The following is a 16,907-nucleotide window of genomic DNA, read 5'->3' as shown; positions in this document are numbered from 1 at the left end:
GCAGGGAGGAGGCCTTTAACTTTACAACAATCTGATTTATTGGTGCAAACGTTAGAACTCTAAGGTGACTGGAAATATTCCCAAGTACTGGCTGCCCGGGGTGAGGGGTGCACTGCCCTGCTGGCTCCCACTGCCCTGTGTCCCCTCCTGGAGTAATTCAGTCCTCGTGGATGTTGAAAAGCTTCGCGACTTCGTTGAGATCGTCGTGCTCCTCCCCATCTTTGATGATCTGAGGGAGGGAAGGATGTGTTACAACCTGCAGGGACTCCAACCCACCAGCTGCTGCTCTGCAGCCCCTGTGCAACACCCTCCTCGGATGCTCTCGGAAGCTCACAGCACCACAGCAGCATTTTGTACGGCAGCTTTTATGTAAGAGTCTTAAGCCCAGGAAACCCTGCCCAGGGGAGTGGCTAGAGCTAAACCCAACCCCTGCCCCGGGAGGATTGGTTTCTGGTGGCTGGGGAGAAGCAGCATCTTCAGCAAGTGACTCCCATGAGAAGACAAACCAGGACGAGCGGGTAAACCTCTTCTAGACCCCAGACCAAGAGGCCAAGGACCCTGCAGGACCTGACTCTCTGATCTAGAGAAGGAAGGAAAGCTCTCTTCCCTGGGAACGGGAGAAGTAACAGGTTTAAACTGCACCATGAAGGCTTCAGAGAGGTACCAGCATTAGGAGTAGTTCATTTTGGGACAGATCACCTGGGGACAATGTGGAATCACTCTCATAGTTCACTGAAATTCTCCAAGGACGTTAAAAAATGACCTAAGTGCTGCTGAGCTTGCCTGGGGGGCAGAGAGACCATGGGGGGCAGAGACAGAGTAAGCCCCTGCTCAAGGCTGCTCCTACCCTGGCTGCTCCTACCCTGCCTGTCTGTGCCTGTCTGTGGCTGTCTCTGGGGTGACAGATGTTTAAGGCTGTTTTAGACACTTGTACATTAGACAAAGCAGCACAAAAAAATAGGACATTCCACTCTGATGCTCAGTCACGTGTGATTCTTGCCTGTACTTACCACGGCCCGGGAATTTCAGCCAGGCAGAGGCAAGGCTGGAAGCAGGAGCCTGATTCCAGTTGTTACCGCAAGAATTCTGAGCAAACGTGCAGAAGGGCACGAGGACAGCTCCCAGCATTCACCCCAGACAGGGCTACCACTGGATACTGCACGGCTCTGCTCCAGACAGAGCTTCTGCATTTATTTATCCTCATTTTCAACTGGCAGATTGATTTTTCCACAAGGAACTGCCCGGCCTGAGCCCCACTGCTCAGCACACCAGCCCTGCACTGACCTTCCGAGCAATAGGCATCCTGTTGAAGATGTTCCATAGGACAATTCCTACCACCACTTTCTCCCTGAGGTAGAAAATGACACCTTTGCCATAATCTTCTCCTGGCTTCGGAACTTGAGGCGTGGGTGAAGAGCTGGGAGAAATGTGAACTTCTGAGGCTTCTGCTTCTGTTTCACTCTCGGATCGAATGCCCGTCCCTAAAGGTAAGAGAAATCAAACATCCACACAGGCAAACACAGCAGCTGCTGCCTGTGAGGGTGGGAGCAGCCCTAAGGAGCAGGTTCTGTACCAGACTGAGGTGTTTTTCTTTGAGGTGTGGCCAGGGAAAGTTAAGTTTTGGTAATGGGAAAGGAACAATCCTAACATGAAGCACAACACTGACAGTTCCTAACACAACCACTGCTGTGCAAATCCTGGTCGTGTCCTTGCACGGAGGAAATGGAGATTTATTGGGAGGAGAAGCTTTAGTTTGGTAAATGAGTTACATGCTGCCTTCTTGGAGGAATGTTATGTTTTAATTGCATTTTAATACCAGAATCAGCCTTACTGCTTGGTCCAGAGCAGAAGCAAAAAGATGGATGCCTCCTGTGCTCTGCAGAGGGATCAGGGTGACTGTGGGGAACACCCAAACCCTCCCACCCACAGACAGCCCCCCGTGTGTGACCAGAGCCCACCTGACTGCTCTGTTGCACTCTTTGGGGTGTCTTTTGCTGTGGCTTTAGCAAAGACTCCAACTGTTGGCAAGCTGCTGTCAACAAGGCCAATGGCTTCATAGCCCACATTGGGACCCAGGTCACTCCTAGGAATGAAGCAGGAAAAAAGCATTTGTAGTGTCAGACAAAGACAGGGCAGTGCTCTTCTTCCCACAAAACAAGTTGGAAATTGCTGCATGTAAGTCACAACCTTCCTGGCCAGAATCCCCAGCACAGACTGGGGTTACTGAGGGGATACCAGGAATGTGCCAGCACCCAGCAGTGGGTCAGGCAGAGCTCGGGGGGGGAATCTGAACATCCTGACCCAGTGCAGGAGCAGCTCCTGCTGCTTGCCAGCTCTGCAGCAGAGGGAAGGAAGTGTCCCTGGGTGAGGGCTGGCAGAGCCCCAGAGTGAACACCTGGCAGCAGAGCCTGGGAGGGCAGCTCACAGTGCCCCACCACCTGCATCTGTGGCACAGCCAGAGCATCCTGGAGAAAAAAACCCAACTGGAAGGGATGGTTCTGTGTCCTTTTTAGCCCTCCGCTAGGCCCCGGGGCCGTGCAGCACAGACCAAGGGTTCAGGTAAGTGACAGCAGGTCAGAAAGTACTCTTTTTGAAGGGACTTCTCCAAGAAAAGTAAAACTTTTTCCCACATTTAACCTCCAGCTAACTTTAAAATTTTCTGATATTGAGCTAACAGGCTTTAGGATTTTGTTGTTGTTGTTTGTTTGTTTCATATTGTGTTTTGTTTAGTTTTAAAAAGACCTTCCAAAAGCTACAGCAGAACTGCCCATTTTCTCAATACCTCTCTCTGGAAAACAACAAACTTCCAGGTGGCTTGGGAGGCAGGGATGTGGAGCTACTAAAGCATCAGTTCAGGTAATCAGCAAGGGGATGACACAGCTAAAACCAAGAGGCTGTGCTGGGCAACCTCAGAGAACTGTGACAGAAAAGCTGTTGCTATGCTCAACCTGCAACTCAGCCTGCTCCGAGGAAGGGGCTGCTGCTCTGTATTGCTACTTGCTGGGCTGAATGGGACTCATTCAGGGAGAAACTGGGATCTGCAGGAAGGAAAAACATTTCAGAGAGGTGAGGGTGGAGCAGGTGAGGCTCACACACCCTCCTGTGCCCACAGCTCCTGGGATCAGAGAACTGTACCAGGGATTCGCTGAAGGAGTTTCACTATGCTCAGGACACAGAAACCTCCAGGAGGGGTCACACAGCTCCCGCCACGGGGCCCAAGAAGAAAAGCCAAAAAAAAAGAGAAATCAGCAGTACCAGAACATGGACTGATGCCAGTAGGGCTTGGCAGCTCCTGTCATGTTTTCTCCAGCCAGCCTCCCGCTCACCACCGCGTGGTCGTGGTGCTCCACACGCCTCCGCCCCAGTTTGATATCGTAGAAGCAGGCAGCATCCCCAGCCTGAAACAGAGCCACGGGCTGAGCACCAGCACTGGCACCGACACCTTCAGTCAACACACACACACACCCAAAAAAAGGCCAAAAGGGAAGAGGACACTGGAACTACGAATGGAGTGAGCCACAAGCTCTTACCCCACTCCCGGGCTGCACGAGTCCCAGTTTCTCAGCATTCGGAGAAAAAAAGCCACCATTGAGTACATTTTTCCAGAGGACTCAAAGTCTCAACTCCCACCAAAGGGACTCTTACACAACAGAGTAATCCGTGCTATCTTTAGGTCACCCCAACTCCTCTTACACAGCATAAATATTCAGAAACTGGCAGCGTGGTTACCACAGCAACCCCGCGTGCTGCGGTGCGTGAAGGGGCTGCGGGGCTGCCGGCACAATCCGCGCTACAACTCCTCTCACACTTTGAGAGTTTTTGCCCTATTATTCCCCTTCTGGAGGCACAGCAGCCCCCACAGCTCGGTGTGTTCCGATGGCACCAGCAGAACCAGCAGACAGAAACCTCCTCTGCTTGTACTCACCACCCAGATATTGGAGCGTGCCTGCAGCTCCGCGTTCACCCTGAAGCCCCCGAAGTCCGAGTCCACCTCCAGCCCCGCTGACTTGGCCAGCTCCACGTTGGGTTCCAGCCCCACTGCAGCCACAATATGATCTGTCTCCACCTGGTTGGCAATTTATAACTATTACTTGAAGCCTCTCAGTGCCCCTGCCGACTTCACCCTCTCCCTGATTTTATATTTACCTTCCGGCCATCTTTCAGCTTAATTACCAGCCGGTTGCCAGAGACAGAGACAGACTTGACCACGGCGTTGGGCATGACATTAACTCCCTCTGGAAAGAAGCAGCAGACAGGTGAGAGCTCAGTGGGACAGCAGCTGGAGAAGGTGTCTCTGCTGCACGGAGATGCAAGCGGATCAGGGGGGATCAGCAGAGACCACCTCGTCCTTGCTGCACGTGCCAGACCAGGTTTGGGTGAGCACGAGGAGGAAGGAACACAGTTAAAAAGTCTGAAAGAGCTGCTTAAGTGACGATCAAAAGCACACATATGGTGACAAGGTGGCATCCAAAGGACTCCACAACAGGTTTTCAGGCACCAAGGACCTCAGACATCTCTTGCTCTGCCACAGCCAGACCCAGATGTCCAGCAAGGCAGCAGCCTCCATCAACAAGGACCTCAGAGCTCTGGGGCCCTGCAAGCTCCAGCTACAGGGATCTGTTCTGCACCGAGTTCAGCAACTCCAGAACAGGCATCTGGGATAACAGGGCTCCCAGCTGAGCACTGCAGTGCTGGCCTCCCCGAGGTGTCTGCAGGAGGCACAGTCCCCTGGGGCTGACCACCTGAGGCTGTCAGGAGGGAATTACCTGAGGCTGGAGCAACCCAGGGTTGGGGACCAGGCAGTTATCCTGAGACAACTCTGGTTCCAGAGACCATTAAGGTAACTTGCAAGTGTGGCAGCAAGGATCACTGTGTACAGGAACAGCCAGAAGGAAAATCTCCCTGGCAGCAGCATGATATCTGCTTGGTGTTCCCAGAGGAACCACTACGGAGCAGGAGCTTCACAGCCTCGGTGCCACCCAAGCTTCCCCAGCTGCAGCTTGTCCTGCCCTGACCCCTCCTGCCAGGCAGCAGGGACACAGGGAGCTGCCTTGCACAAGAGCTGCACCACAGCCTCCAGCCTGGCACGCCCTGGCACGCTTCACCTCTCCGGACTTTCTCGGTGGTCCAGTTGCTCAGATATTCTGGCAGGACTCTGCCCATGTTGCCGTTCTCTGGAAAGAGCTGAATCACCTCCAGGCCTCTGGTTCGTGCTGCAAGGAAAGCAAAGAGCACGATTCTTACAACCCAGGGACACAGAAGCACAGCACAGGCTGCAGGACACAAGCATCTGCTCTGCTTCACCCAAGGAGCTTGACAGAAGTTTCCAAAACCAGGAGTTCTGGCTCCCAGATCTTCCAGAGGATTCCCAGAGTACCTGGGTAGCAGGCAGCAGACTTCCAAGGAAGATAATTAATATTTTGGAGAAAACTTCCCTTATTTAAGTAGCTACCATAACAACGCTGCTCAAAGAGCTGCACAGGCTTGACAATAAGAACCCAATTGTTGAAAACCTCTTTGAAGTAACAGTTTTCAGGGTGGCTTTTAGCCCTGAGACAGCACAGGTAACTTTTTGTACAGGGGGGAGTGACTCTGCAACACACACTGGCGTGCAGAGCTTCCAAGGAGCCTAACTTGAAGAAAACCTTTGTGGTCAGAGGCTGCTTGACAGTTCATGGGAGAGAAAATGGAAAAGCAGTTCAGGCTGTGCAGCCAACAAAACACCCGTGCATTAGGGTTATTTCAGGCAAACCACAAGACTGTGTGAAAACTCAGCAGTTGGGGAAATGACAAATAAGTTGACTGTGTCAGGCTGCTTACAGGGAAGGTCCATCACTTCTGGCAGGCTGCAGAGAAGCTGCCTGCAGGAGCTCACTCACCTCTTCTTCCCAGAGCACAGGCCAGCTCACTGCCCAGGAAGCCACCACCAATAATCGTGATGGACTTGACTTCTCTGGAAATCTTCTCCAGCTTTTTGAAGTCCTCAATCTGAAAGAAGATTTATTCCTGTTTCCAATGTCCTCAGAACACAAAGGGCAGCAGAAGATGTTTTTCACCAATTTCTCCCTTTAAAATGACAACAGCTCAGAAGGGGAAACATGTTTCTCCCCCCTCCTGTGTGCTGCAGCACCCGGGCGTTACCTTTCTGAAGAGTGTCAGCCTCTTTTGAACATCTTTTCCTGCTCTTTCAATGGCAGGAAGGTTCCTTGGGGTGCCACCTGCAGGCAAGGGGAGAGACAGAGAGACTGATGGTACCAAGGTCACATCTCCTGCTATCCAGGCCACCCAAAGCTGGCTCTGATCTGTGCTTCCCAAACTGTCAGAGGATGCTCTACTCCCTGCTGCTGCCTGGGTTTCCTTGTCGGATAAATGCTGCTGAAAGGAAAAGCCTGGCACAAGACAAAGAGGAAAACCAACACACCAGCTTACCCGTGGCAATGAGGCATTTGTCATAGGATATCTGGGTGCCATCGTTGAGTTTCACTGTGTTGCCTCTGACATCCATATGCACAACCTGCAAATGGAAACCAGCAGGAGAGCTCAGGCTTCCAGGCAGTGACACTGCTGGGGCTGAACCACACAAACTGGGGGTGAGAGATCAGCACAGCCCCTGCTGCACCACCAACACCTTCCCCAGGCAGCCCCCTCCCCACCACCAGCCACACCTGTGCTGGGGAGGTGCTGGGGCTGTACCCACCTTCTTGCCACAGAGCACTGCCACCCCCCCGTGCTCCACGAAGGGCAGGTCCGGGACAGGCACGTAGAAGGATGGTGGCTGGAAATATATACTGAAAAAAGCTCCATTAGCACCTGGGTCCCACCTTCCCTGTGACCCCAGCAATCACCAACAATACACAGACCATGCTGTGGACCCGTAACAAGATCCAGAGTTCTTATTTATCTCTTTGTTGGAATTAAGGTCTTTGTGCTGTTGGAGCTGGAGGGTTTAGGTCAGTAAGGCTGTCACAAGAATTAAATGTGAGCCAATGTCCCCGTGGCTCTGCTCTGAACTGTGCAGCTACACCCCCACCTTCTCTACTCAGTGATTTCTCAGGATTTCTGCCAGTGATGGGGCCATGTCTGAGGGAATCACAGCAAGACTCAGCAGGTATTAAACAGCTCTTCCAGGGATGGGGCATCCACAGCTTCTCTGGGCAACCTGGGCCAGTGTCTCACCACCCTCACAGTCAAGTTCTTCCTCAGATCTCATCTAAATCTCTCCTCTTTCAGTTTGAAACTGTCCACCCCTGTCTGCATGTCCCATTGCTCCACGCCCTTGTAAAAAGTGATTTTTGTCGTTTCTACCCAGCCCTCTGCAGGGGCTCCTCACAAGGAGAGTTTGATAGGCACCAGTCCTTCCCCAGGGCTGCCCTGCTCCCCATGACACACACACAGGTACCTCCTCTCCTTCCCATTCCACTGTTTGAACCTCAGTGTCTCTGTCACGTTGGGGTCATCTGAAAACCAGAGCTCTTTGGAGAGAGGCGGCCGCATGTAGGGCAGGGCAGGATCTTCAGACACAATCAGCACCTTCAGGGGGTCAGTAAAGACATCAGCTGCACCCAGCTGGGCAAAGTCTCCCAGCAAGGCTCTGCAGCAGGCACAGCACTCAGTGACCCGTGGAGCTCAGCAGGGACAGGGCAGCTCTTACCCGGGCACCGGGGTCACGAGCCCGGATGGATCTGGCAGCAGCAAAAGCAGCAGTTCCTCCCCCAATCAGCAGGAAAGGGACGTGAGATGGGACAGCAGGACGAGCTCCTGGAGCTGCAGGTGAGAGGGGGCAGTGAGTGCACACACAGCCAGCCCCCAGGAGCAGGGGGCACAGGCACAGCTCCTCTGTCACAGACCTCCTGTCCTCTGGTTTCAGATGTGAGGAATGAGAATGACCCACACAAGAAGCTTGAAACACCACGGGCTGGACAGCCTGCTGACAGCCTGCTTACTCTGATCAGGGGCTACTTGTCCAGCAGACTCTCAAAGAGCTTCATTTTATAAACTGATCTATTTAAGAACACTGCTTGCGTTCGCACAGCTGGGTGAAGGGACTGCAAAGCTGAGGACCCTCAAAGCTCATTTCCAGCATTCAATACACAGCTCCTGGAGATTCAGAGAGGACCAGGACGTTCTCTGTACAGTAGGTTCAGGACAGTAACATCATGTTTGGCCTCTGCTCTGGCCTAACAACGCCCCAGAGTTTGACAGCAAGAGGCTGTTTGCTGAGCCAGCAAGAGGGACGAAGCCAAAAGATTATCCAAAACACCAGGAGAAGAGATGTGGCCTGGGTGTCATTCAAAAGTATTTGGAAAATACAAAGTGCAGCGTTTGATCTAGCTGCAGGCCTCCTTTAAGAGTACAAACCAACTTGTGAGCAAGACCAAACCTCTGCACTGGATAAGAAATGAAGACATTATAAGAAAGTAAAGTTCCCTAAAATGCCACTGCGTATTTTTCTGCAGCTGTAGTCTGAAAGGAGACCAACTCCTGAGTTCCCACCAGAGCACACCTCCTCCCACACACAGTCCTGTTTCTAAGCAACCTGCAGTTGAACCACAGGCAGGGTAAATGGGTGAGTTAAATATTACCCTCTGGACCCACCTGCTGTGCCCCGAGGAGCAGCACCTGCATCTGGAAGAGAAGACCCAGAGTCAGTTGAGTGAGGCCGGGGCTGCCACGGGCCCTGCAGCTCAGGGCTGACACGAGGGGACCACGGGATGAGCAGGATGGGCTCCCAGAAATTAAAAGAGCCCTTTGGTGAGCAACCTGTGGCCCACAGGATGCCTGCACAGCACCAGGGAGCCTCACGTTGTCCCAGTTTCTCTCTTTCTACCCGTGGCCCAAGCAGGGTGCCCAGGGTACAGCCCCGAGGAGCACATCATCCCTGAGCAGCCCCAGAGGTGTCCCGCAGGTGAGTACCCACCAGCAGCTGCCCCAGCTTCCTGAGGCCGGGTTATGGAGGAGACGCGGGAGGTGAAACGCTCCTTGTTCTCCCTCAGGGTCTTGTACACCTAGGGACAGACAAGGGGATGTTTATCTCCTGCACCTCACAGCACCAGCCTGCTTCCCTCCCCCTCCCCTCCCGATGGGCCTGTGTCCATCCTGCCTGCTCAGAAAATCCCCCCTGCTGGGATCACCAAGCACCTCGTGGGGAAAAAACCTGCCCGTGAAGGTCTGTCCTGAAGGTCTGTCCCTGGGGGATGCACCAGAGGAAGGGGTGGGATGGATCCCAGGTCCCTGGCCGCCAGCAGCCAAGCTTCCTGCAGCTGGGGGCTGCAGAGGAACCAGGCAGAGGAGCAGAGGTGCAGTCACCCCAGCCCCAGGGCTGCTGCAGGCACGGGGCAGGAAAGGGAGAGAGGATTTCAAAGCAAAGAGCCTGGAGCAGCTGGGCAGGGCAAGCAAAACATCTCCCTGGCTTTCCTTAGGCCAGGAATGGTGTCAGCAGAGAGGTCACTGCCCAGCAGGAGAGTCCCAGGGCTGGACACCGGGTTCCTGAGCACTCTGTCTGAAGGTCAGGGTACAGCAGGAGCACAGCCTGCACCTCCTGGGGACACAGAGGGGCATCCTGCAAGGTGTCGTGTTAAGCTCCAAGAAGAACGGGTAGAGAAGCAAAAGGCAACGAGCTGGCTGGAAGCAGGTCAGAGCATGGCACGTGCCCCCACGGATAATGGATTAGAGGGAAGCAAACCATTTTTTTCCTAGGCAAAACCCCAGCCTTGCTAATAATCCACATCACATGGGCAGGGTGTTCACTGTGCATTGTTCATTGAAAAAATCCCAGCACAGCAAAGCCCTATCGAGACAGCCCCAAACACAAACATCACCCAATTGCTCTCTTTTGAATTGTGGGAGGATATTAAAACTGGAACATTTCCAGCAAGGAATAAGAGCCTCCAAAGTGCAAAGGCACAACAGGCAGTGCTGCAGCTGATGCCAAACCACTTACAGGTCTCTAACTGAGTGTTATGACATCCAAACTGTGTTTGAGCAGAAGTTAATTCCTTCAGGGAACTGAAATCTCTGTAACTCCCCAGACATCCTGCACTTTACCAATCCCCACAATTAGGTGCTTTATAGCACAGCAAACAGTCTCAGGTGGGAGCTGAGGAATTTCATGCCAGGCAGAAAAAGAGCACCAGAAGACAAAAAGCATATCCAAGGAACTGAAACAATGTCAAAAACATCAGAAAAGAAGAACTCATCAGTGTGGAAGAGAACTCAGAGATTTTTAAAGCCTTTTGCTTCAACATGCAGAAGTCAAGGTTGGCAGAACTACTGCAGCTTTTGCAAGCATGACAGTGAAGTTGTGAAGTGAGTCCAGAGGGCAGCAATACAGCAAACTGCATCTGATGCCTTCAGAAAAACAAAACAAAACCCACAACTATTGTTTACATGCAAAAGAACAGATCAGGTCTTCAGGATGCATTTTCCAAAGGGACAATGCCAAGCTCTCTCTCAGCAGACACACAGCTAACAGTGACATTCCAGTGCTCTGCTCTGACGAAATCACAGAGTGAGACAAGTTTTTTCTTTTCTTTCCCTCAGCACATGTGTATTTTGTTGATTTTTTCCTTTTTTTTTTTTTCTTTTTTTTTTTTGTATGCCAGCATGACTGATACCAGAAGAGATACATTAATTAATGATTAATTAACGTGTGCCTTTCTGAGGGCTACCAACCACAGCCAGTCTGGGGCTCGGGTTTACTGAACATGGAAACTTCTAAGGCAATCCTCCCCACCAAAAAAAGTACAGTTTGGGAATATCAAATCTGTAAACTTCAATTACTTGACACCATCCCTCAGAAGGAAGTCTCTGGGGCTGAGGAGCACAAAGGTGATTTAGTTGGAGCACGTGGCTGGGTGGGCACGACAGACAGAGAGGTTCCCCCCTCCCCACGCTCCCCCAATTAATGAAACCCCATTGATTGAGGGTCTTACATAAGCTCCTGTCCCAGTGGCTGCTCCTCCTACAATTAAGTACAACAACAGGTTGCTGCCAGCTTTGCCAGGGGCACCTGAAGACGTCAGGGATCTAGAAGGGCATCTTAGATGAGGACAGTGCAGAACTGCAGGTGAAGACAGGCAAGGGAAGAGAAGAGAGGGAAAGAGCTGAGTGTTAAGAAGGGCTCTGGATTAAGCAGCTCTTGGGAGAAGCAGAGTGTGCTTTGTAATTTCAGTTACCTCCTGCTGTATTTTTTTTTTCTTGAATATTTAAAGGAAACAGGAAGAGACTTTTCCTCTGTGCACTAAGGATTTTTTGTTTGTTTGTTTGTTTCCCAGGAGGCTTCAGCATTTGAGGAGTTTCATTATGAGAGAATCAGGACTTGGGACTTTTAATGAACATGATCCTCTAAGAGACAGAGTTTTGAAACAAAGACTTGTGTGGTGCAAGCTTAGGACCTGTCCACCCCCAGGGAACACTGCAGCTGCCTGGGAATGGGATTTACTCAGGCTGGAAAGCTTTGCTGCTCTCTGAATCTTTTGAGTGGGATACCAATGTATGCTCACCACTTTGGGGCTGATGTGGTGGTTTCACACAGCTAAACACTGTGTGTTCTGGGTGGAGATTTGGCAAAGAATGGGTTACTTTTGGCAAAGAATGGGTTACTTTAGCATTAAAAGCACATCCTGTCCACCTCTCCCTAAACTCCACTCTACTGTCACATACAGGACAAGGGTTGGTCAGAGTATGTAACACAAGAGAGACTTTGTAAGAAAAAAAAAAGTCAAAGGTAACTGAAATTACAGTTTAAAAACAAAAATCTCATAAGAAGTTAATTTCCAGCCAGCTCAGTTAGCTCCCCTTGAAGTTTTCTGAAGAAAGAAACAGCTAGAGAGATGGAAAGCAAAGTCAAGTTAGCTGAAGTAGAGGCAAGGCTTGTGAGGAGAGGTGCAGGGCAGCCTCTGCCCCTCAGCTACCTTTCTACTTACATAGACACCCGCTCCTAAGCTGGACAAGCCCACAATTAGGACAAAAACAGAGCTACCGCCTTTGCCCCCGGGCACACCAGCGCTAGCCACTTGTCTGCTCAGCTGCACTCCCGGGGGGACATTCCAGCGCTGCAACAAGTTGCCTGGGGAATACAATGTATTAGAGAATAAAAAGACCCAAACAAAACGAGAAAACAAACACGAGAAGACGGGCAATACAAAGTTGCGTTTTGAAATTTCAGAGGCTTGAGTAAATTCCTGAAACCGAGCGGCTGCTTTGAACCGCCCAGTCCCACGCGGGGTGGCCGCAGGGAACGAGTCCCCGCCCGCAAACAGAGGGCTCCGGGCGGCTCCTGCCACAACCAAACATCTCGGGATCAAAGCGAAAGCGAAGGAGCTACCGGCAGGAACGCCCCGGAGGAGCCAGGCAGCCTCTCTCCAGCTGCAGGAGCCCTGACGCCAGGTACGGCTGGGAGAGCTCATCAGCCACGCGTGTCCCTGGCAGAGCTCATCAGCCACGCGTGTCCTGCCCCCTTCCCTGCCCTCAGAGCTCTCCCCGGGTCCCTGCTGCTGGGATGGTGCCCTCTGCTCCACCTCCTGCGAGAGGGCCCCGCGGGACGAGCAGGGGACACCAGCGGGACCGGTCCCTGCAGCGGGGCAGGACGGGACATTCCCGACGGGAAGGAGGTGCCGGGACGGGCGAGGGAGCTCCCGGAGCAGCCAGGGAACGGGGGATGTGATTGCGGTTTAATTACAGACTCCTGCCTGTCCCAATTAGATCTCTAATGAGTGCGAGGGACAGCGGGTGCTCGGGGCGTCCCTCGGGGGCTGTTCCGTAGGATCTGTGACCCCCGGGGCACGGACCCCCCATCCCGGGCAGGGACACGGCCGCAGCCGCTGCGCGGTACAAACCCGGGCAGAGCCCCGGGCAGCCCGGTGGGTACCGACGTGCGGAACACCTCCGGGGAACCGCTGGTTTCCCAGATCACAGCCGTTTTCCCTCGCCTTCCCGGTTAAGCCCTGCACACCCCGCACACCGGGGCCGTTCCCGCCTCCCATCCCCCCCGGCCCTCCCCGCTGCCGCCGCCGGTGGAGCGGAGCCGCCCGGCAGCGGGCCCAAGGGCAACCGATTCCCCGGAATGCGCCGCGCCGGTCCCTTCGGTGAAGTTCATTGAATCGGCAGCGCACGGAGGCCACCGGAGCCGCTGCCCGGCTGCCCGGACACGCTGGGGCGCCGGAGAGCCCCGGTTCCCCCGAGCCCCGGCCCGGTGAGGAGAGGGCTCAGCACCGCTCCGCTCCACACACGTTGGGTACGGCGGGAAACGAAACAAACCATCGGTCCGGGACCCCTCCCGTCCGCCACCCCCCCGGCTGACCGGGCCTGTCACAAGCCCGGCGGGACCCCCGGTGCTGCGGGGACACCGATCCCGGGATGCCCCCGACTCACCGGCAGCGGCGCGGCCCCGCGGGGCGGGGCTGAGGGGGCGCAGGGCCGTGGCCAAGCCCCCCGTGGCGCCCATCAGGCGGCAGCGGAACATCTCCCCCCGGTCACCGCGCCCGGCACCGCCGCGCCGACACCGCCGCTCCGCCAAGGCGCATGCGTCGCCGCCGGGCCGGCCCCTCCGCCCCCCTGTCTCTATGGTGGCGGCGGGTCCCCTCTGCACACTCGTCTCTATAGTGGCACCTCCGGGAGGCTCCTTTCTGTCCCGCCGTCTCGATGGTGGCGTCGCCGCCATGTTGCGGCCGCCCCGCCGCCTCTTCCCGCCCAACCGCGCCGCAGCCACCGGTACCGGTACCGGGCTCGACCGCCGCCTCCTGCTCTCCACTCCCATATTCTACGCTAACGGGCCGCCGCACATCGGTCATCTCTACTCCGCCTTGTTGGCCGACGCTCTACACCGATACCGCGGCCTCCGCGGCGCCGGCCCGGGCCGCCTCTCCACAGGTGAGCGCGGGCCCCGCGCCTGCCCCGCAGCCTCCGGTGCGTCCCCGGGGCTCTCCGCGTTCCCCTGGGTAGTGCCCTGCGTCCACCCGCAGGGTTGGTGAGGGGCGAGTGGGGAAGGTTCCGAGCCCTCCTCACGGCCCCCTCCGCCCCCCGGTTCTCGCTGCCGTTTCAGGGACCGACGAGCACGGGCTGAAGATCCAGCAGGCCGCGGCCGCAGCGGGGACGTCGCCCCCGGAGCTCTGCGAGCGGATCTCGGGGCTCTTTCGCCAGACCCTGACCCAGGCCGCCGTCTCCTTCACCGAGTTCACCCGCACCAGCCAGCCCCGCCACCAGCGAGCCGTGCGGCGCTTCTGGGGAGCTCTGCGCGATGCCGGGGCGCTCTACAAAGGCTCCTACGAGGGCTGGTACTGCACCCCCGAGGAGAGCTTCCTGCCCGAGAGCCAGCTGGCCGAGAGCAGGGATGCCCAGGGACGCCTCTGCAAGGTCTCAGCGGAGAGCGGCCATCAGGTAACGGCACCGGTACCGGCCCAGTAAGGGCGGTGCCTCTGTCCTGTGTTTGCAGCCGTTAGGTGTCTGGAGTTTCAGACCCATTTTGTGAGGTGATTCGGGTTGGGCTCCTTCCCCGTGTAAGAGGAGCACTGCCCGTTTAGCATGGTTACAGAGTGACAAAGTCAGCAGATAAAGGGGGACTGGTGCTTAACTGGGGAGGGGAAAGAGGGGAAAGGGACATATGGTGCCCAGGAGAAACACAAAGGCATGCCCTGGGATGGTTGTAAGGCAGTAATTAACCATGTCATCCTGTCAGGATTTTCTGCTATTGCAGAACTCCACGTGTAAGGAGGCACATCCATGTCTCCCTGAGCCTCGCCTGGTGACACAAATCTGCCAGGCAGGAAGGTTTCCCTCCCCTTGGGACATGAGCATCTTTAATAGCAGAGTGTGGGGTCCCCACACGTGGCCCTGAGGAGCCCAAGGACAGGACAGGACAGGACAGGACAGGACAAGACAGGAGAGGAGAGGAAGGACAGAAGGACACTCCCACCAGGGACTGCATTGTCACGTGGAGGCAGCACCACAGCCACGGGCCATGATCTTTTCCTGTCCCACCTCCCCAGGTGCACTGGACCAAAGAGGAGAATTACATGTTCAGGCTCTCAGCCTTCCGGGACCCTCTGCGGGAGTGGCTGCGGGACAACCCCCGGGCGGTGTCCCCGGAGCCCTTCTACCAGCGGGTGCTGCTCTGGCTGGAGGAGGACTTGCCGGACCTGTCGGTCTCCCGGGAGAGGAGCCGCCTGCCCTGGGGCATCCCGGTCCCCGGTGACCCCACACAGACCATTTACGTCTGGGTGGACGCCTTGGTGAACTACCTGAGCGCGGTGGGCTACCCCGAGGAGCACGGGGGCTGGTGGCCCGCAGCCCACCACGTGGTGGGCAAGGACATCCTCAGGTTCCACGCTGTCTACTGGCCGGCGCTGCTGATGGCAGCGGGGCTGGCCCCCCCCCAGCGGGTCCTGGTGCATTCCCACTGGACTGTCCGTGGGCAGAAGATGTCCAAGAGCCTGGGCAACGTGGTCGACCCGGTGGGCTGCATGGGGCGGTACACGGTGGACGGGTTCCGGTACTTCCTGCTGCGGCAGGGCGTGCCCGAGAGGGACTGTGACTATTACCACGAGAAGGTGGTGAAGGTGGTGAACTCCGAGCTGGCGGACGCCCTGGGGGGGCTGCTCAACCGTTCCACGGCCCCCAGCATCAACCCCAGCAACACCTTCCCACCTTTCTCCCAGTCCTGTTTTCCAAAGGTCTCGGATTACAGGGAGACGGGAGGCAGGGGGAGGGCTTCGGCCGAAGACTACGAGCTCCTGGTGTCCGTGGCTTCTCTGCCTCTGCGGGTGGCTACTTATTTCGAGGGTTTCCAGATCTACAAAGCTTTAGAGTGCATTGCCCTGTGCGTCAGGCAGACCAACAGCTTCTTCCAGAGACACCAGCCCTGGAAGCTGAACCGTCAGGACCCCTCGGAGAAGCTGTGGCTGGACACCATCCTGCACGTCACGCTGGAGTGCCTGCGTGTCTACGGGACCCTCCTGCAGCCCGTGGTCCCGCACACTGCTGACAAGCTGCTCTCCAGGCTGGCTGTGCAGCCCCAGGAGAGGGGACTCTCAGGTCTGGTGTTCCTGCCACGCTACCACGGGGAGCCCTGTCCCTTCGAAGGGAGAGGGCTTGGAGAGGACAGCGGCCTCTTGTTCCACAGGCTGGAGAAGGCAAAGCACCAGTGGGTGGGAAGCAGGGAGCTCTAGTCTGACAGGAGCTTCTGCCAATAAAACCCCCTGCAGCTCCTGGAAGTGGTGTTTGTTAGCAGCATGTTCCTTCTGCCCCGGGGCGGTGCTGGGAAGGGGGGGAGAGTGGGGCTGTGCTGCCCTGGCAGGTGACAGGGACAGGTCTGCAGTGACACCAGGGCTGTGTGTGGTCCCCTGGCAGGTGACAGGGACAGGTCTGCAGTGACACCAGGGCTGTGTGTGGTCCCCTGGCAGGTGACAGGGACAGGTCTGCAGTGACACCAGGGCACACTGGTTGTGTGGGAGCTGGGGAAGCTTCTCCCCTGAGAGTTGGGGTGGTGGCTGCATCAGCTGAAGCAGAGCCTGGGGCTCGGGTGTTGCTGGTTTTCTTCTCCCTAATGGGACACAAAGGGATGAGCTGAATATTTATCCCCTAAGGGGGCCTCTGCCTGTGCAGCCTCCACAGAGAGCCCCGGTGTCTCCAGGAGGATCAGGCCACCCCCCAGGAGAGGAGGGGGCTTCCCTGGGTTGTCACCACTCACCGTGTCCTCGGCGTTGCCCCGCCGGTGTTTGGCCAGGCCAGGGGGGGTCACAGGGGTCTCCCGGTGGCACCACTGGGACCCGGTCCAGACGGATCTCGTGGGTCCATTACGGGAGCCTCAGTTCAGCGCTGTCCCCACGGGGGGATCCCTGCGGTGGGTCCCTGGTGGAGGCTGTGACCGGGGCTGGGAGCCGGGCACACGCTGCCGGCACAGGATCGGCTCC

At 55.9% G+C, this 16,907-nt stretch overlaps 2 protein-coding genes across 3 annotated transcripts; one reads left to right on the top strand and one right to left on the bottom strand.

Annotated features, from left to right (window-relative positions):
* Positions 1-14: 14 nt before the first annotated feature.
* AIFM1 (apoptosis inducing factor mitochondria associated 1) lies at positions 15-13,675 on the bottom strand. 2 transcript variants are annotated; one of them, XM_071757798.1, is made up of 17 exons: positions 13,372-13,675; positions 11,925-12,067; positions 8,918-9,005; positions 8,596-8,625; positions 7,652-7,764; positions 7,400-7,530; positions 6,698-6,788; positions 6,430-6,514; positions 6,142-6,218; positions 5,880-5,988; positions 5,106-5,213; positions 4,147-4,235; positions 3,926-4,066; positions 3,256-3,398; positions 1,959-2,083; positions 1,285-1,481; positions 15-229 (listed from the first exon to the last, which is right to left on the bottom strand). In XM_071757798.1, exons 1-17 carry the CDS (start codon positions 13,658-13,660, stop codon positions 158-160), a joined length of 2,031 nt encoding a protein of 676 aa, XP_071613899.1. In that variant the 5' UTR covers positions 13,661-13,675; the 3' UTR covers positions 15-157. The 2 variants fall into 2 exon arrangements, with proteins under 2 accessions (XP_071613899.1, XP_071613901.1); XM_071757800.1 differs by lacking the exon at positions 11,925-12,067 and adding an exon at positions 10,932-11,059.
* Positions 13,659-16,163, top strand: MARS2 (methionyl-tRNA synthetase 2, mitochondrial). The gene is made up of 3 exons (XM_071758233.1): positions 13,659-13,869; positions 14,042-14,376; positions 14,985-16,163. Exons 1-3 carry the CDS (start codon positions 13,659-13,661, stop codon positions 16,161-16,163), a joined length of 1,725 nt encoding a protein of 574 aa, XP_071614334.1.
* Positions 16,164-16,907: the final 744 nt, after the last annotated feature.

This window comes from Heliangelus exortis, chromosome 14 (assembly GCF_036169615.1).
Source record: "Heliangelus exortis chromosome 14, bHelExo1.hap1, whole genome shotgun sequence".
In the NCBI taxonomy this organism is placed as follows: Eukaryota; Metazoa; Chordata; class Aves; order Apodiformes; family Trochilidae; genus Heliangelus; species Heliangelus exortis.
Note: the sequence above shows the minus strand (reverse complement) of the source record. Positions and strands in the feature narration are given on the sequence as shown.